Source organism: Varanus komodoensis, unplaced genomic scaffold, assembly GCF_004798865.1.
Source record: "Varanus komodoensis strain SLA01 unplaced genomic scaffold, ASM479886v1 scaffold18_3, whole genome shotgun sequence".
Taxonomy (NCBI): Eukaryota; Metazoa; Chordata; class Lepidosauria; order Squamata; family Varanidae; genus Varanus; species Varanus komodoensis.
The window spans coordinates 15,902,687-15,922,689 of record NW_025335549.1 but is presented as its reverse complement, the minus strand read 5'-3'; the positions used below and the strand labels follow the sequence as shown (position 1 = coordinate 15,922,689).

The 20,003-nt window shown below is 48.2% G+C and overlaps 1 protein-coding gene across 1 annotated transcript in view; it reads right to left on the bottom strand.

Moving 5' to 3' along the window:
• The window catches only part of LOC123021962 (vascular endothelial growth factor receptor kdr-like), a 143,112-nt gene extending 123,621 nt beyond the window's left edge, over positions 1 to 19,491 (bottom strand). Inside the window, exon 1 of the mRNA XM_044427244.1 lies at positions 18,856 to 19,491. Within this exon, the coding sequence (XP_044283179.1) occupies positions 18,856 to 18,955 (100 nt within the window). The 5' untranslated portion in view covers positions 18,956 to 19,491. The remainder of the gene's footprint in view (positions 1 to 18,855) is intronic.
• Between the last annotated feature and the right edge of the window lie 512 nt (positions 19,492 to 20,003).

Genomic DNA, 20,003 nt, shown 5'->3' with positions numbered 1-20,003 from the left:
ACTGCCTAAATTGACCTGCTGCTGCCCCAGGAGCAACAGAAAAGATCACCCTGCCATTAGTGCCACAGCTGGTCTCATTAGCCTCTGGGAATGGAAGAGGAAAGACGCAGCATCTCGCCTTTCGCCCAACTCCCCTGTCATGGCAGCACCTTTAAAAAAGCACCTTCACCTGCTTTCAGACCATAAAAGCCCAGGGTGTGACTGAAGGGACATGGGATGGCCACCTTGCTGAAACGAAGCAAGTCTGGGGCTGGCCAGTGCTTGGACATCTGGCCCAATTGAGGTCCACAATGGAAGAAAGGTAGGATAGAAATGCAGTAGATTAATAACTCATCTGAACAGCCTCTTGACCCTTTATCATGGGATGCTGAGCATTATTACCTAATTTGTGTAATTCAGTGCTTTCAAAAGTAAAGTGGCCATGTGTCCTCTTTTATAGAGGACAGTCTTCTACTGAAGCGCTGCCATGGGGCTTTCCTTTGAATGCCCCATGTTCGAATGGCTCTTCAGGCCAAGTCTGGTATGTCTCTAAAGAACCATCAGAATGAAGAGCTGGGCCTTGAGGCCCTTCATCCACGGCACCTGGTCAGAAGATAGGGCAGGTAGGCACACAAGCCACCTGGCCACAATCTTCCACCTTGTGTGAGATGGACTATAGTTCTACTTAAAGTATAATAGTTAGCTTTAAATGTGCATCTCTACATATAACTCAGCATTAACAAATGTCATGCAATTTGGTCTTTCCTTTCCTCCTTTCTGCTGATGCATATCCTCTTTTTGGGTGATTCACAAGTGGCAACCCCAAGACACATGCTGGCACACATATAGGTATGCACCTTACACATTAAAAGCTCCTGAACTGACCCGCAAAGACAGATTTCTGCGGCACCTCTGCAACCCACTTCCTTTGGGATTGGGCAATTCGGTTGGATCTATGCCTCAGATGAGCTCCCGATACAGACCTACTCAGAAAAGGACCGGTCCTCAGAAAGGCATGCTTAGAAGAGCAACAGACACATGCCAAAGCATGAGATGTATTTCTCATACAGGTGTTTAACATCTCCAAATTTGAAATCTGGAGAATTTTAAAGGATTTAGATGCTGGCCTTTGTCATTCAAATTTCACAATGGAAATTCGATGCTTTGCTTACTTATATGAATGAAGCTAAAAAAAAGTTATACCTCTACTATTTTATCAATTTCTGCTGTGATATCATCCTCAAGTCAAATGCTCTTGTTGCTTCAGTTGGCTTGCTGTTTTCTGGTTGTGTCCTGTTATGGTTGTGCTATTTTATGGCTCTTCACTGCAGACTCCCTTGTAGACTTCAGAGGAGAAAAGTGACACACGAACGATAAAATATAAAGTTGAAGAGGATGAAGGAAAAGAAAGATGCATGGCTTTGCAAGCCATCTATTGAAAACTGGCCAGTAATATATATAAACTTCTGGGTATTATGGAAAGAGGACCAGCCGTCCAGTGTCAAAGGGTGACGTGCTGCTTTGCACTGAAAAATCTGCAATTCATATTTGCAGAGGATCATTTTTTGGGAACCACTTTAAATCAGCTGCTTGGGAGGTGGGACTGACTTTTCGATGGCTGCAATTTTTCTTCGACCTTTTTCAGCAGCCACCACCTTTGGCACAGCAACCTCTATTTACTGCTTGGCAAAGAACTTCCATATCACAAGGAATAATGGCCGGAATTCCTTTATCTGTGACTGCTGCTGTAGCTCAGGCCCTTTCCCATCTCTTAAGTATACACAAAGCCTCCCCCACCTTCCTTTTGCAGACCCAGCTTTTAAAGCCGCACTATTCTTTAAGACCTTGCCTGGCAGGATTAAAAAACAATCTCCCTTTCCCCACTTCGCTTGCTGAGTCTTCGCTCTTCAAGGTGAAAAGTTAACAATAGAGAATAAGGAAAATGAATCACGGGTTCTTGCCTTTCATAGTAAATTTGACCTCCACTGTTTTGAAAAAGATATCTTACACTAAAGTTTCTAATCTAATATGGGAAATGCATCAGCAACTTGATTATTCTTCTGTGATCAATCTAATTGCTGCCCTTTTGATTCTGACTTTATTTTTTCCTTTCTTCTAATTTGTTGTTTTTTTTTTTCTTTTGAGGAAGGAAGGAAAGATGAATGAATGGATGAATGAATGAAAAAAGAAAGGGAGGAAGAATCTGGTGCTAAAGGCTTGAGGCGTTCTCAGCCGTGTTCCATCTGGGTCCCTTCCTACTCCTGTGGGGCCTCACCTGTCAACAGTGCCAGGCAGCTCCAAACTACCATTTTAAACACCCAAATTCAACATGGCAAATTCAACATGGCAGCTCTGGCTTTGGGACCCGGGCAAGTGCCATCACTGATGGGTCTGCAGGGCACTGGAGGCTGCATTGATTAGCCAAGCGTGCTGGCCCCACTCAGAGATGCAAGGTAGGGGCTGAATGGGGACAGCGTTCCCCCGGCAGATCTTCCTGGCAGGGGAGCTGCTGCTGCATGAATTCTGGCACTGAACCCTGGGAAGAAATGTCAAGGAGGAACAAGCCCAACGATAAAACAGATCGAGTAACAGTTCCTTTTGAAAACAGATGATTGTATGCTCCGGAGAAGTCAAGATATGTGCTGCGATAACAGCAGCTCCTTGAGGCTGACTGGCAACCTTGTCCAGAGCAGGTGTTTACAGACATTGCCCGGAAAACGGAGGAGGCATCTGTGCACACAGCTCAAAGGAGCTCTGGGTCCCTGTTTTGGAGTGACGGAGCAGCACATGTATTCCCCTGGCACAGATTCTGGGAACTTGGCAGCTGCAGTTGGGCTGCTGGCCTAGTTTTGCATGGTCTTGCTGCTCGCAGGTAGTACCAGATGCCCTGCTCTTGAGCTATGCTAATTATGAGTCTTGTTGGCATCACCCAAACCAGATGCTGGGCTGTTTCAATGAGGAGCCAAGAACATGACAGTTCACCTGAACTGGGAGAGCGATTCCTTTCTGGAGAAAGAAACCCCTAAGAACCAGATCAAATGAACAGAGTAGCTGTCCCTCTGTTCGGAGTCCATCGCTGGCTGTGGTCTTAAACATGCGGAATCCAGGGATCGATTAGCTTGCTTCCTTGGAGGGGGAAGCGAACAAGCAGCAACAGCAAGGAGGGCAGCCATGGGCTTAGGAGGTGCTGGTCCCCAGTCACTCCACACTCAGGAGGTACTCAGGTGCTGTGCAAAGCAGGCATGCAGTTGGCTGCAGTGCTCCTGATCGCCTTCAACGCAGTGTGACGCAAGTCGTCGTCGCATTGAGAGGTGCGTGTCCGTATGGCAAGGGATGCTTTCCCCCTTAGCTCCATGGAGAGCTTACTAGGGAGTACTTGCAACGCGTAGTCACTCACTGGAGGAAGGGCTCTCCCCCGAGGAAAGTGCAGCCATTTAGTACCAGCATCACTGAGTGCAGCTTCCCCCAGCCTGGTTGCTCCAGACGGGTTTGGCTGAAAGCCAGCCCGTGTGAACAGGGGCTGAGATCCGTGCCAGGGAATCCCTGCTAGCACCTTGAGGACGCCCTGCAAACCTGAAGGAGCACCTGTGGGACAGAGGATGCAGTCACATCCAAAGGAACCGTTACCGAGTCGAGATGCACATGCAGGCACGGGAGCATGAAGGGCTTTTCCTGGCATACCAGGAGTCATTTCCAGTGTCAGCTCCAGGTTTTGCGGGTTCCTTGGCTAGACAGCCCACCCCTGAGGCGGTTCCTCTTATCTCCACCCCTGGTTCTGAGCCCCGCATGCTCACAGTCTTCCCAGGCCAGCACCTTTATCCTGCATAGTTGGAAACTTAGCAGGGCCCCCAGCTGACAACGCTAGCTAGCGTCTGCCTTCCCCCACCTTGACTGCCTTGGCTACCTTCCGCAGAGGCAGAGAAACTCTGCGGGATGACGTCACAGCACACCGAATGCACCCACATTTTCATGCACATGTGAGCCTCCTTGAAAATCCAGCCTATATTTTAAATTGCTGCTTCAGACATCCCTTACAGAGCTCAGCATATACCTGCTTTTCTCACAGCTGCCCTGCCTCCCTTTACTTGGACCAGCTCTCCCTGGAAGCATCTCTTCGCAGACAGCGGCCTTCTAGCAGGGTCTCAAGGGGTTTCCCCCCTTTCTCCCTCAGCCGTAGCAAATGTATAAAAGAAGCCGAATTTCTCGCACCAATTCTGACATTAAGGAACACACTGAAAGATTTCCTGCTGGAGGGAACGAATAGCTGGGCCAAAACGACACACAGAGATGGGGCAGCTGCTGTGTAGAGATTTGGCAGTTCTGCTCCGGAGGCAGCAAGAAGGATCTCATCAGAGTTCCTGCAGCATCTTCTAGCCCTTAAAAGGCTCTACACATAAACAAGGAATGTGCATCAAAGCTCCTTAACCCTGGCAGATGCTGAGCACAGAAGCCATTTAGGAGGACAAGAAATTAGCTCTGAGTCTTTCAGAATAACCTAGAGGTCCTTTGGCATGAATTCCACAGCTGCAGTCATTCTTTCTGCCCCCGACTCACGCTCTCTGCTCAATGCACAATATTAATTGTCCCTCCTAGGAAATTAGGACACGATATTGTGTTTGTGGACAGAGAATAGGAGGAGGGAGGGGGGTGTATTCATGAGTGGAGCTAATGGGAGCCACATCTAATCAGCGTTTCGTGCAGATGGCATCCATACACACAATTTGTGTCAGGAAAAAGGGAGTGGGAATTCTAATGGGCACCCTGACAGGAAAACTGCATGGAGTGGAAAGGAAACCACACACACATGCCTGGCATTCTGGAAACTCAACTCACCGGTTTGCAAGCTAGCAAGCATTTGAATGCAGAGCACAATGCAGAACCGTAGCTCCAACCCTCCAGACAGCCATCCTCATGTCCGGTTATTCATCCATTCCCAAATGCAACACTTGTAACTGTCTGCAGGTAATAGGATTTGCTTCTAGGCAAGTGCTTCTCTTCCTCTCGGGGAAAAAAAGAATAGGAATAGGCCTGTGGCTTCATAGTTCACTCTCTTCCTACTATTTAAGCACAGAACAATGCTGGAAAATACCGAACAAAAGAAAGCTTTTCCATATATGAACCTGCCTCGTAAGCGTGAGACCATTGGTCCATATAGCGTAAGCGGGTACTTTCTCTAGTTGTCCTTTAACTCTGGAGTGGACAAAGGCTGCGTCTCCTGTTAAATAATCCATTGGGGCCCATATGCTGGTGGTAGGTAATCAGAGCCAGTGGGGCAGCACCAGGGCTCAAGGATTACTGGCCCACCACTTCCTGGCTAGGTCTCTTCCCCCTGCCTCCTCTTCTTTCTCTTTCTGTCACTCCCTTTCCTTTTGGTCCCCATTTTTTCCTGCAACCTGACACAGACTTGCCAGAGGTCTCAACTGATCACACAAAAGAATCTGTGAAATCTGGCAGAGGGCAGCATGAAATTAGGTTGAGGGCTGCAAGTTGCCCACCTGAGCTTTGACTAGAGATGTACCAGGTTCCATCTGGCATGTCTCTAATTAAAGCTAGCTTGGGCAACCCTTCACCTAATTTCCTGCAGCTCCTGGCTTAATTTCATGTAGACCGAACACATGAAACTGTGAACTTCATGTAGACCGAACACATGAAATTGGAACTTCATGTACACTGAACACATGAAACTGTGAACTTCATGTAGACTGAACACATGAAATCGGAACTTCATGTATACTGAACACATGAAATTGTGAACTTCATGTAGACCGAACATATGAAACTGTGAACTTCTTGTAGGCCAAAACACGTGGACTTCTAACCAGCCTGAATTTCTCTCTGCTAGTAGCATGCCACCTTCTTCTCAGTCAATCTACCCATGATGTATGATGACCATCAGAAGCCCTGTCACATGTCCAACCACCTGGAGAGGCTAGGTTGGTGGGATGGGACCTTCCAAGTGGCTCTGATGCTTGGTCCATCTAGCCCAGTGAAGTCAACATGGACTGGCAGCAGCTCCCCAGGTTTTCAGGTAGCTTTTTTCCTAGGTTTACCTGGAGATGCCAAACACTGAACTTGGGCTGTTCTGCATGGAAAGCTGGGGCTTCACCGCTGAGCTATGGATGTACCACTGTAGGAACACCTCAACTGTGGAGCTCCCTCCAGAGAGAGATAAGTTTGCATAAACTTTTGTTACTCTTTAATTGTAATTTTAACACCACTCTCACATTTTATTGTATGCTTGCTGCGCATAGTTTTCTTATGAGTGTATTTTTGTTTCTGGTTTTATGATCAGCTTTAATGGTGCTGTTGCTGCGCATTGCCCCAGGCATTTGGTAGGCTGTGGGCATATTTCATAAATCAAGGAAACAAACCATTAAGTAATTCTGCAAATCATGCAAAGAAAGCCTCTTTTATTCCCTAAGTCAGAAGCTTCTTCTTGCTGATCACCGTCTTTACATCTGATTTGGTGGGCACATCTGGACCGTAATCCATGTTTGGACTGATTTTGGGGATGTGCTTCTGCATTTTTGGGGAAATGGGGAGGGGAAATTTATTTATTTATTAATTTAAACAACTTATTTGCCATTGCCCTGCCTGAGGATTGAGCGTCACTCAGCTAACACGTGTCTGTACTGCAGGGAGATGTGAGAGGAGGGGAGGAGGAGGAAGAGAAGCTGTGTACCAATTAGCCAAGTCGTCCTTAAGTGCTACTGATCTGGATGATAAAATGGCCAGAAGGAAAATGGTAACTCAGCCCAGCTTGGCTCAAGCGACAGAACTGCGGGTTTGCAGTATGACCCTGAAAGCGGGAGCTAGAAGACATGATAACAATCTCTGTTCCTGGCATGAAAAGGAGCCGGCTTTCAGAAGCCAGCCTTCTTTCTGGTTAAAGAGCATTTTGGTCCACAAGGTTGTGGTTCTCGAGGTTGCTTTAATTCCAGCCTTGCCTTCCCATTACAGTCCCTGCAGCTGGGCGGGCATCCCCACAAGAATTAGGCCACAATCCCAATAAGAGAAATGCTCATATAAGGCTGAAAGCCAAGATTCCCTTCCCCAGAAAAAAAGACTGACTGGACTCAGTGGGATTTACCAGTGAGTTGCAAGGCTTCTTCCTTTGATCACCACACACAGCGATCTGGGGAGCAAGGAGGTGGCAGCGACTCCCCTGCCTCCTTTTCAGCACCAGCAGCGTCTGGGCCCAAGTAAGAGGCAGGAGGACAAGCTGGTTGCAATGGGGAAGAGGGGATGCAATCCCAGATGCTCTTGCCGGGGGGCCCTGCTGGGCGCAGGTGGGGGCTCCTGAGCAAGTGCCCAGCCATTCTAGCCTTGATACCAAGCCATCCCACCTACGCTTGTCCAAGTGGTAAAGCTGAGACTGTCCGTCTGTCTGTCTCTCTCTCGATTTCCCTTTTTCTCCCTCTCTCATTCTTTCTTTCAACTTAGAGACTAGAAGGCAGCCTGTGACATCCCACACCCAAGGGACTAGCTGCATTATTCATCACACTTTCCTCTGAAATTACCAGTATTTGTTTGCATAGCACATAAAACAGAAATAAGTGTTCTGCAGAAATGATTCATTTCAAGGCTGTTCCTCTGTCACCACCCCCAGGATGAATCCAAAGCTTCGAGCTTGCCAATGGTCCTGAAAACCAACTAACTCTGTTGCATTCTTTTCCTCCTCTGCCCCATCCCCACCCACAATCAGACCTTTGATTCTGGCCTTAAGCAGGAAAACCCTAAACTGGGAAGCCATCAATCTATTTGTGACATGGAATTAACACAGCTTTTCACATTCCTGTTAAATCTGATTGCCCCGCCTCAAGGATGGGATGCCAGAATGGAGACCTTTTGCCCTGAGCCAACTCGCAATGATGCCAGGTTAACTAGGATTGGATGAAGTCACCAGTTTTGAAAACCCAGCAGGTGTCTTGAAATTGATCGGGCTGAATTGTACCCCTCCTCAGGTATGTGCAAGGGGGAGATATGTCTCCCTCTGACGCATGCCAGCCTGATGTGGAATAGTTTAAAAGGTGACCATCCACTATGGCCTCATCCTGGGCCCACGTAGATTGAGACCATTTCTAGAAGAAGGATCCTGATGCAGTTATGTCTCACCAGCCAAGCAGATCTCAGTCTGGACCCAAATGGCCAAGAGCCCATGTGTTCCCTCTTGGAGCAACTTGGAAGAGCAGTGGGACACAGATACAACAGAAAAATGTGTTGCAATGTACAAAAATATCATCCCCAAAATAGACACATCTGCTCAGAAATGAAAAACATTCCAAGGGCTAAAAGGTTAGTTGATTCTCTTGGATTCTTGTCATGAACGAACTCAAAAACTGTATTTAAAATGGATCATGGGGTGACATCATCGTTTACATTCATTTAAATGCCTTCTGGTTGTAAAAGCAGGAAAAAAGCCTAAAGCAGCCAAATCCTTTCTCTCATCACTAACATCAGGCCCAGATAAAGTCATTTCAGTCCCAGATTTTTCAAATATTACAGATACACCTCAAGAAGTCAAAGCCTGGCCTGCCTGGGGTTCCTGTGCCTTTGCCCCCACATGGGCCTTGATTCTTGGGGAGTATTGTCTGAATGCTGGAAGCATGTGCCAGGAAATGGGACTCATGGTCATGGAAGCAGACTGGAAACCAGACAGCTAAGCCCAGGAACATGCAACATAGATTCCTCACACACCCCTGCATGTGCCAGCTGAGGGTGCTCTCTAGGAGCATTTTCTTTCTCCTGTGCATTTCTCTGTGCTCTGCTGCCTACGCTTCTTTCTCTGAGAAAGACCATGGATGAGTGACATCATGATATCTACCCCTGTTTTCTAGCTGAAATGCGGGCATCCATAGAGGTTGCCAGAGAGGAAGCTTCATAGCGCAGTGTAGGACATTCACCCTCTCCGAAGTACAACATGCACACGAAACCTGAACCACTCCCGGGAGAATGTCTCCAAAATTTCTTCACCACTAACTGCATTCCAAAATCAGTTCCCTTGCTCTCAAGCAGGAGGAGGATGGATGAAAATACGTACTGGAACATTTTGGCACAGTACTACGCAGAAGGTCCAGCTTCACAGCCTGGCATCTCCATGCAGGGTGGCCAAGAACCCCAGCTGAAGCTTTTGGGAGCTGCTGCCAGTTCGTGCGCTCAGTACTGAGCTAGATGGCCCAGTGAGGTCGCGCAGGACAAGGTTCCCCTGGCAGAGATGCACAAAGAGGCCTTTGTGTTGTGGTACCCAAAGAGAACGCCCTGCCTCCTGTCTCTTCTCATGCCAGCATTCTGCCATGGATCAAAGCCGCCTCTTTTCTGTGAAGGTTTTGATTTACCCATGGTTTGTTCCTTGGTGATTTATTGACTGGCTTTTCAACTGGTGTTTGCAATTTGCTGCATTTTGTGTATTTTAAACTATTGATCATTCTTCTTATTGTATATATATTCCCAGCTGCATAAACTTCCTTGAGTGCTTACATTTTAAAAATGAAAAGTTGCTGTAATTGAAGAGAAGCACTGGGTATGTGGTGGTTTATAAGGTGCTATGTTTAAAGATGTTGTGAGACCTCTGAGAGGCAGCGTGGTGTCTCGGTGGGCCAGGAGCCCAACTTTGTTATGTTGTTTGAGAGCAAAGCTTTCAAAGTTGCCTAGGTTACAATGGCTAATGAAGAGATGCTTTAGACTCCTTAAAAAACCCAGGGGAAGAAGGTGCTCATGCTTGGAATGGTCAGGTGGGTGAGCAAGGATGATTGGTAGAGAAGGAACGTGACTGGCCAGGAGACTGAAATAATGTCAAGGTTGGAGCTGGTCGGGCCTTTTGAGAGAGGATGATGTTTTACTTATTTATTTATTTGTATCCAGCTGTTTGTTCACAGTGAACTCAAAGCAGCTTATAGCATTCTCCTCTTGCTGCTCTCAATCTTATCCCCACAACAACAACCCTGTGAAGCGGGTTGGGCTGAGAGTCTGTGACTGGCCCAGAGTCACCCAGTTGGCTGCATGGCTGAGGTGCCGAGGAAGAGTGCTGAGCAGCATGCACTCCCGGTTGTGAAGGACTGGTTGCGGGGGACTCGAGGGGAACTGGGTTAGGGTTAGGGTGGCTTATTCCCCTGCGACACACACACACACACACACACACACACCTCTGTGTGCACCATATGGCCTTGCACAATTACTTCTGTGGGTGGGACTTGCCACGTTGTGCGAACCTGGCAAAGGTGGCTTGTTACCACAGGGAACAATCCAGCCGGAACCTACAGGTTGTTCTGGGCTCGGGTCGGACTGAGCTGCACGAGCGGACTAATTCTCCAAATTCCCTCAGCATGAAGCAGGCACACCAGGAGGGGGAAGCAAGTACCACAGCTTATTTCCTCCTCCGTGATCATGTAATTTGTTTTAATCTAAACATCTTTTAAAGTAATAAACAAACTAAAAATAACATGTAGAATGGCTCTTTTGTTCATGCTGGGAGCTGATTTACAGAAAAGCCAACTGAAACCTCATATCTGAAAATAGATCCGAGAAGTCACAGCAGCTCGTAGGATCAAGGGGTCCCCAAATCCCAGGATTCATTTCTCCACTCCAGGAGCATGAATGATTTTAATCCTAACTTTGGATTAGAAGTATTAGCAAAGGCTAAGGCTTTGGAGACGAAGAAAACTGGACAGGTAATGACAGGTCAGGTTTCCTTGACCTTCAGAAACTAGAACAATTCCAGTGATCCTACAAGCTCCTCTCTCTACTTCCTTGGCAATTGTTCCCACACTTAAGAAAAACAGGAAGATCTAAGGAAACCTATGTGGAAACACACAAGACAAAAGCACAGCTCTGAAAATAGAAAGAGAGTCCATACATTTCCTTTACATACAGCAGCCGAAACCAGATTTCTGCAAAATCTTTAAGGCCATATGCTTTTGCCATTCCCAATACACCAGGAAAGGAAATGAAGCTGGGGCCAATGCCTTTATCAGTAAGGAGCTTAGACAATCCTCTTTTCCTTCCCTCTTGACCAATATTTTCATAAACTCCTTTTCAGTGCTAAGAGCTTTGCTGCTTCACGTACCCAGCAAAACCTCTTCACATCTGTTCTGGGCATACCCTGCTGGCTAAGTGTGAATCCCATTGCACTCTGTGGCATTAGAAGAATCCCAGAAAAGTTGCATCCCAAAAGACGCAGCAGAGAGCAAAGGGCTGCAGCTTTGCCTTCAGGAGAACAGTAAAGTCAGAGAAACTGCCTTTCTTTATCCCAGCATTTAAAAGGCACCAGACAACTTCCATCTGGAGTTAGAGCACTCTGCAGGTCTCCATTTGAGGTTGCTATGTGCCATCAAGTCATCTCTGACTTGTGGCTACCGGAGGAATGAAATCTCCTTGACAGCCCTCTTTAGCTCCCGTAAATTCTGGACTGCAGCTTCTTTATGGAGTCAACCCATCTCACATTTGCTCCCTTTTACTATTCTGCCTGCAACTTTCCCCAGCACGATTGCCTTCTCCTGATGTGTCCAAAGTGTGATGGCCTCAGTTTTGTCTAGGAAAAGCTCTGGCATGAGATGATCCAGGACCCAGATGTTTTTCTTCCTTCAGATGAAGGTATTTGCAAAGCTGTTCTCCAGTGCCATACCTTGAACCCCTCAGTGATCCCCCTGTTGGCTTTCTTCACTGTCCAGCTTTCACATCCCAAAACAGTGACCAGGAACACACTGGTGCGAATGCTCTTGGCCTTGGTCTCCAGTGCATTCTTACTCTTGATGTCCTTCTCCTAACTCCTTCATTGCTGCCCTTCCAAGTCTTCCTCTAATTTCTTTGCTGCCGTCTCCATTGGAGTTGACGACTGAACCAAGGAAGTAAAACCTTCCACAATTCCAATTTTTTCATTAACAGTAAAGTATTGTATTTCGTCCCTAGCCGTGCTTTTTGTTCTGTTAATGTTCCACCACAGCTCTGCCTTTGCTCTTTCTTCTTTCACTTTCATCAGGAGTCCTTTCAAGTCATTGATGCTCTCTGCCAGGTGCATGGAGTCAGCATGTCTCCACAGTCAACTCAAATGTAAGGAGGTCGCAAAGCATACTTTAGAGAGGAGGGTCCACTCTTGGATGGACTCTCCCATCCAAGCCCAGTTTAGAGAGAAGGGACCCTGAGAAGGGCGGGCAGCATGGGCCTCAAAGGGACTCATGCCCCATTTGCTCTTGGACAGCAAAGTGAACAGAAAGTGCAAGCTTCCCTGCAACATTGAGATCTATTGCACTTGCCATTATGTCAATACTTCCAGCTATAAACACGCATAAAGCTGCTGTATCCCATGTGAGTGGAGATACAGGGATTACACACAGCATGGTAAGCCAGGCCTCCTGCACCCTCCCCCTCAGCGTGAACTGCATCTTACAGGCTCTGCTGGCTGCTCCTTCGTTAACGAGGTGAGGAAAGGGCCATGGACGGGCGATGAAGGTGAATATCACTGTGAACAGGAAGTTTAAAGAGAGTCCTTGCTTCTTCTCAGCTCAGGCTGATGGGCCTTCAACTCCTTTGCAGTTCACAATATGGGCCCTCTTTTTTGTTCTTTCAAAGGCTGCTGACTGGGCAAACAGAGCATTTTATATGTCAAAATAGACCCAGAGGGCAAGATCTGATGATCCCCACTCTAGGGGCAAACATGAAAGGATGGATGAGATGCTGTTTCTCAATCTATCTCTTTCATCTGTAGCTGTTGCACAGAACGGGGCTGAAGGAATATTGACCAGTTTCAGTTCTGGGATAGACACTTCTAATTTGGGTGGAATGGAGAAATTCTGCTTGAACAATCCTCTCATGTTTGCCCCCGGAGTGGCATGGCCTCTGTGCCTTCCTTGTGACCTCCAGTGAAGCCAGCATTTGGGTGTGCACGGTGAAAGCAAGGGGCCATTGCAACTGAGGAAGGACGTTCCACCTGCTGTGCTCCAAAGACTCCTATTATCTCCTCTCCATGACTTGTTTTTCACCCGGCCATGACACAAACGGCAAGAACTGCTGCCCAAGTTTCTTTTTTTCCTCTTCCCTCCCCATCCCCTTTTCATCATGTGCTTTAGCTGTAAACTTGTGAGCAGAGGATGTCTTGCACTTGTCGATTATGCATAAGCTGCTTTGGGAGCTTCTCCGGTTGAAGAGCAGGCGGAAAAAACACTTTAAACGAATAGTAAATCAATTAATTTGATGATTCTTTGGCCTGATTCGGATGTTCTTATAATCTCTGTTATTAGTATCTTGCCTCAGCTGGCCCTGCCACCTTGTCTCCTTTCTGTCTTCTTTGTAGCACAAATGGGCCCGGGATGGATTTCTACCATGCCATCTGCCACACGAAAACATCTCCATATGGTCCAGGCTGAAATTGCCTTATTCTTTGCTAGCTCAAACTGTCTCCTGATGTAGCAAATGCTCCCTTGGTAAACATACGCTTATATGAAGTGGCATTCCCAGATAATAATCTGTACCAGCTGATTTTGGCAGGTCTTGCTATTTTCTCTGTTTGACTGGCAGTTAAATAAATAAGTAGTGGAGAAAATATCTGTCCAGCCAGTGAACAGGGAGAGTTTAGCCTGCAGAGGTGAGGCCCGTCTTTTGCCAAGTTACCAACTTAGCTAGACTGGTTTGGATAGAGAGTTGGGCTATTTGCCCAGATTCTACTCAAAGGCTGAAAGATGCTAAAACCAGGAAGAGGACAGCTTAATATGCTGTCAGTCAATTTCTACAGTCTGTAGAACTGGAGTAAAAAACTAATCTGTTGTTGCTGGAATAGTTAGGAGGTTGCAGACTTCATTGCGCTGAATTATTTTGCAAATCCGATTTCATTTGCAAGGAGGAAAAACTGTGGTAAAAGAGAAAACAATGCTTTCCATGTCGCTTCCTAACTTCGGAGCAGCTCTGGGCTGCAGTGCTGTCTACAAGTTCTTGGGAGTAGTTTCATCAAACTGAATGGGGTTCATTTTCAAGCATGCTCAGGTAGGATTAGAGCGGCAGAGTGTGGTGTTGTGGGTTGCATTTACACCTCTGTCTCCATATATTACAGATGGCAGCATCCTTTCTGTCTCTTTCAAGCAGGAGGCAATACTGTAACAATTGGGTAGAGGAGAGGGAGGTGACGGCTGCTTTCATGGCCCCAACCAGCCATAGAGAAATAGAGGGACGTTTGGGGTTCAGGGATGCTGAAAGGAAAACACACTCTGCAGCCAGGCATTCTTTGCCAGTGCTGGTATGCCCTCCCAAGTGGCGACGAGCGACAGAAGATAGACCTGCTTTGCTTTAAATAATAAGAATGACACAGAGCAAGTTTCCCAACTTCCCTGCCCCAAAATGTCAGAATTAAAGCTGCAATCCTATAGAGAAATAAAAACTCACTCAGTTGAGTGGGACTTACCCCTAAGTAAAGGTGCACAGAATGCAGCTACATATTGTACGCTTTTACATGCTTTCATACCGTACATATTAATAATACTTTAACACTGGCCATCATGAGGGCTAGTATCAAGCAACACAGGCTTTGTTTGACTGTGGGCAACTGCCTTTTGAAAGCTCCCCCATGTCAGTAATTCCCCACATGCCAGAAACTAGGAAGGTTTAGCATGGCAGATCAATTCTAGGGAGCTGCAGGTTCTCCCACGCTGGAGACATTCAAGAGGGCAGTTGGACAGACATCTGGCAAGGCTGCTTTAACTGGGGTCCTGCACTGGCCGGGTGTTGGACTCGATGGCCTGACAGGCCCCTTCCAACTGCACTCAGCCATGGCTCTATGAGTCTGCGGAAGTATTCCAGGCTAGCCTTTTCTCTGACGTGCCAGTTCTGTGCACAAAGTTCGAAAACAAATCCCTTGACAGTTTGAAGAGAACAGTTCCTGCATCTGATGAAGAATTCTGTGGACCACAAAAGTTTATGCCAGAAGAAATGCGTTAGGCTTTAAGGTGCCACAAGTCCCTTTGATGTTTTTGCTATAACACACGAACACAAGTACTTCTCTGGATATGGTTCAGGCAGATGTAATTTGTAGCCATGTGTGTCTGAACCACAAACTCCAGTACAAGCCAGGATAATTAACTATGGTTTGAAGTTGGTTTGTTTGGACTAACCACAGGTTTGGGCTTAACCGTGCCTCTTGAAAAAGGAGGCAAAACTTCTCAGCACCTTGAAGCTGCACTGGAGAAGAGATTGGGGAGTCAACAGGTGCAAAGCCATGCTCATGCATGCAATGTTAATCTGTAACCTAACTTCAGACATGAATGCAGTTGGCCTGATCTGGACTAAGATATCTCCCTATCCCATCTAGCATCTGCAGAAATGCGTCTAGCAGAAATTGCCATCTAGTGGCAAATAGCTTATATATCTCTGTACCTCCGTTTTGCCTCGACGTGTGGGGAAGAGAAAACATTGTAATTGGAACCATATCTAGCAAAATCCCACCCAATTAAATCAACAGCATTTTTGACATAGTTGTATCTATAAAGGAAACCAAGCTGAACTTTGCAACAGTTCAGCATCGGCCTGCCTAATCCCCCTTTGCCTCGCCAAGACGGTGCCTTTCCCTCAGACAAGTGCTGCACCCTTTCTGCTCTCGCTCATTTCATTAAAACCTTGGAACGTGAGTGGAGCTGCTCCCCAGCCTCTCTTTGGCTGCCTGCAGCAAACCCCTCTGTGACAACAGACCACTGGTCGTCCGATCTGTCACCAGCGCCAGAAACGCACCCCAGGTACATGAGGCTGCCATCGCCTTCAGGTTCATTTTCTCCTGCTATTCATGTGAACGCCTGGCTTGCTGCTGAAGCAACTGAGAGCAGAGGCATTTCTGGTGCCGGTTCCCATTCTGGCCAATGTGCAGTTTCAGCCCCAGAAGCCAGCTGAAACCGGGTACGTGGCATCGCTGTTATACCCAGTCATCACTTGCCAAAATGGGGATGGGGATTTCCTTCTTGTCATGCCCCCACCACAAACCTGCCATAAATTCCTGTGGTGTAAAATAGCATTCCTCATCTTGGACTGCAATTCCCAGCATCCCGACCCTTGTCCATTCTCACTGGGGACCAAAATCCTTGTGCTGCAAGGGGTTAAATAAGGCCACCCTCCCTAAAATGCTACGGTGGGAAGAAGGGTCCAATCTTTAAGAGCATCGACAAGTAGGAAAGCTGAGAGGGGATGTTTTAGTCTGAGATAAATGGTCCTGATGCCATCCCACTGCGAGCACCAAACAGGGATGCTTTTGCAGGACAGTTCGTTTTCATAGATCTTAATTCCATACAAGGGCCTCAGAGCACTAAACATTGTTGCCTTGATCAAGCTGACACTCAAACGAAGTGACCCCAATCTGGATGAAGGATGGCCACAAACAGTGATTCATTTCTAGGACAAGAGACGCTGGCACCCGATTCCATGCAAAACAAACGCCTCAGCATTTGGAAGCCCAAACACGCTCTTCCACCCCGATGTGGCACGCACACGCTGCATCTGCTGAGAGATGCCTCTTCTTTCTTCCTACGCAAGAAGATTTATTGATTGATGTATTAACTGTGCTGCACTTCATCAAAAGAGATCGAGACAGTGAGCAGTAAATATACCAAACAAGAATGCTACAATCACCAAATAACAATAACGTTCCAGCACAAGTCATCCATAAAGGTTGGCAAAACCCACTAAATTAGATCAACCAATGAAAACTTGCCAGGCAAAGAGAACATTTTGCCAGTGGCACCTCTGGAAAGAAGGTGTCCCACAAACAGGCTGCCACAACTGAGAAAACTTTTCCTCCTGTTGTTCTACAATGGATAAAAGAAGCATGCTAAGAAGAAAGATTCTGAAGCACAGACCAACAGCTGTAGAAAGGGACTTTCCTTCAGTGCTGGTGTCCAGGGTTTTGTTCTGGCATTAAACACAGATGTCGGGTACCAAACAAAGTCCCAGCTAAGTAGTGAGGCACTGTGTACTTCATTCCTTGCAATACTTCTTCATGTACAATCAAGAATCACTGAGAATCAGCCTTCCCCAGTGCGCTGCCTTCCAGAAGTTTCAGACTACATCTTCCAGGATTCTTGACACAGTGGCACTCTGTCACTCTGGAGGGCACCAACTTGGGAAGCCGTGCTTTACGCATTCTTCAGGAAGACCTAGGAACCACCAAAGTAACAGCCACTGTTCCCTACGGTGGATGTGCAGTCACCTGGCCCCAAACCCAGAAGGCACACAGTGCCCCTTTCAGGTGGACGGGCAAGCACGGCGAGGGGGCTTTTGTCTGATCATGGGACATGTTGATTGACTGCAGCATGATGCGCATGCCTGAATGAGCATTTCCCAATCAAACACAGATAAAACTTGCAACGGATCTGGAATACACACAATGCGACGCTTCACAGTTTGGTGGAGAACCATCCACCACAGTAACCACAGGGTGCAAGATCTGGAGCTACCTGTGAGCAAAACTCTTCTGTGTGTGGTCTTACCACAACTCTATGACCACAGAAGTAACCACAGGCAAGCTTAAAAGACGTACCCAAGTGGCTGCTTCCTCCTGCAAGAGCAGTGCCACTGGAAGCAACATTGCTTTGGGAAAAAAGGAGGGATCAGCGTGGAACCCTGGAATTTGCTGCCTTGGAGAAGGCTCTGTGAGGGAAAATCCAGAGATGCAGAGAAGCAAAGGCACAAAGCACCGCTGCATTTCTGTAGGAGGGGTATCGGGTAGAGAACCTGTGAGGCCGGGCTCTGAGTACCTATGGGTGGCTGTGTTTCCATCGGCAAAACGCGCAAAGGAAAAAAAAGCGGAGTCCGACCAGCTCATTACCCATCCTGACATGTGGTCAGCCTGCTCTACCCACAGCAGCGATGTGAAGAGGGGACTGTGAATCTGTCTGAGCATGGAGGTCCGTATATGTATACATATGCATTATTAGTAGTGCTCCAAAGATCAAATGAAGGACTCTCTGATCATTACTGTGTAACTGTATATTTTCCCTTTCCTTTTTCTTGATAGCAAATAAAAATTATAAATAAAAAAGAACAGTGTGGCAATATCTAGTGACAAGGCAACTACAACCCCCATCTTCCCCAGCCACCACTGGCTAGGAATTGGTGGGAGCTGTATTCCAACACATCTGGCAGCCACCAGGCTGGGGACCTTGCTTTTGTCCCTTTTGGAGCTTAGGAGGCTGCCTTAAATGAGGTCAGTATGTCTCCCTCTCGTGCTCAATATTGCCTTCTCTGACGGGCAGCTGCTCTCTAGGATCTTCATGTAGAGGAAGGTCTTCCCCCAAACACCTGATCCTATTACCTGGGGACCCCAGAAGCTGAACCAGGATCTCTGTCCAGCTGAGCATGCAGCACCTCTGACTCTGAGGTGGGTGCAAGGAAGTGTCCATCAGCCCCAAGTATTGGCACTCATGGAAAGAAAACAGGAGAAGCCGAAACAGAGAGCAAGGAGAGGAGGAGAAACACACAGCCCATTTCCGCACTCTTTTTCTCCAGCATCTCCCTGAGAGTGTATATTCTGGCCCAGTGGGCATGCCTTTAAGCCAGACCAAAAACTCCAGGAGCTGAAAACAAAGGCCACAGTTTTTAAGCAGCGCTGACCAAGATCAACAACATGCAAGCAGCTGATGAGGTCTGCAAAGCGCCAATCCCACCCAGGGTTTTCCTTAATCGAAATCCTCCCCATCCTCAGCTAACACCTCCGGGATGAGCTGGCCTGGCTGGCAAACCTGAAATGCCCCCCTTCTTGCCAGGGATGGCCATCAAGTTACGGCGGGGAGCGCTATGCTCCGCGGATGGAGGCGCGGAGGTGGAGTGCTGGGGGCCCGGCCGAGCCGAGCCTCAGCAAAGCGGGGGCAAAGCGAGCCACTGGAAGGCGCCCGGCGATCGATCAGCTGTGCTTACCTTGCAGCCACAGCAGCTCTTGCAAGAGGAGGAGAGCCAGGGCAGCCCTGGGGCTTGGGAGCGCTTTCTGGCGCGGCAGAGACATATCCTTCCCCAGCATGCCCAGAACCGCAAACAGACGGTGCCCTCTTGCGCTACAGGCGCGCTCAGAAAGTTCGCAGGCTTGCTGGCTGGGGTGGAGAGACAGACAGGCGTCCACGGTTTCCTCACTCCTCGCTCTGCGCGCGGCTGGAAAAGTTTTCTCTCTGCCTGCTTCCCTTGGGATGCGAATTGGCGTGCTTGGTTCCTTTGAATCCCTTTCCTATCTAAGATGGGGTTTATTGCGGAGGTGGGGAGGTTAAATTTGATAGGGCAAGGACAGATCTCACAAGCTGGCTTTAAAGGGAGCGGGGAGGGCACAGGAGGGGAGCACCAGCCCTCCAGAGAAAAAGGGGAAGGGAGAGAAAAGTTTGCGACGGAGTCCCAGCAGCCTCCCTCCAGGCAACCGGGCTGCTACCGCAGCTGCTACCGGGGAGCGACAGACCTCCCAGAGGTTCTGCAGCTGCAGCGCTCCCTGACCTGCTCCCGCGTGGCCAGCAAGGCTGCAGGTGCCACGCTCCGCTCATCGGGAGCTGAAACTTGCCGCAGCTTTTCAAGGGGTGGGGAGGGTGGTGGGTGTGTGGGGAGAGAGTGGGAGGGAGGGGGGGAGGGAGAGGAATAAGCAAAGCAGGAAAAGCATCTACTGCCCAGGAATTCAGGAGGACCTCCTGATGCAAAACCACAAAGGCAGCCAGAGGCGTCCCGCTCTGCTCTGCGCTAACTTCCCTCGAACTTGGCTGGGGCAGAAGGGAGCGTGGGTGGATTCTTACCCCCTCCGCCCACTTGCACAGGGGCTTTTGCTGGGGTGCTGGATGCAAGCTTCGAATTCTTGAAAGAACAAGGAAGGGGCGACGCGACGTCAGCCGCCTGAAGCCAGGGCGAGCGAGGGATGGGGCTGGTGGTGCCTTCCTCCGTGTCGCGGCTTCATCTTCCTCCGTGGTGGTTGCTTTCTGGGGCTCTGGCTGGCAACGTGTGCCCTCGGGCCCCACACTGAGCATAGAGACACACGCATTCAAACGAGTGTACAGCGGGAGAGGGAGCACACACCTTCCGTCAGGTTTGGCTTCCAA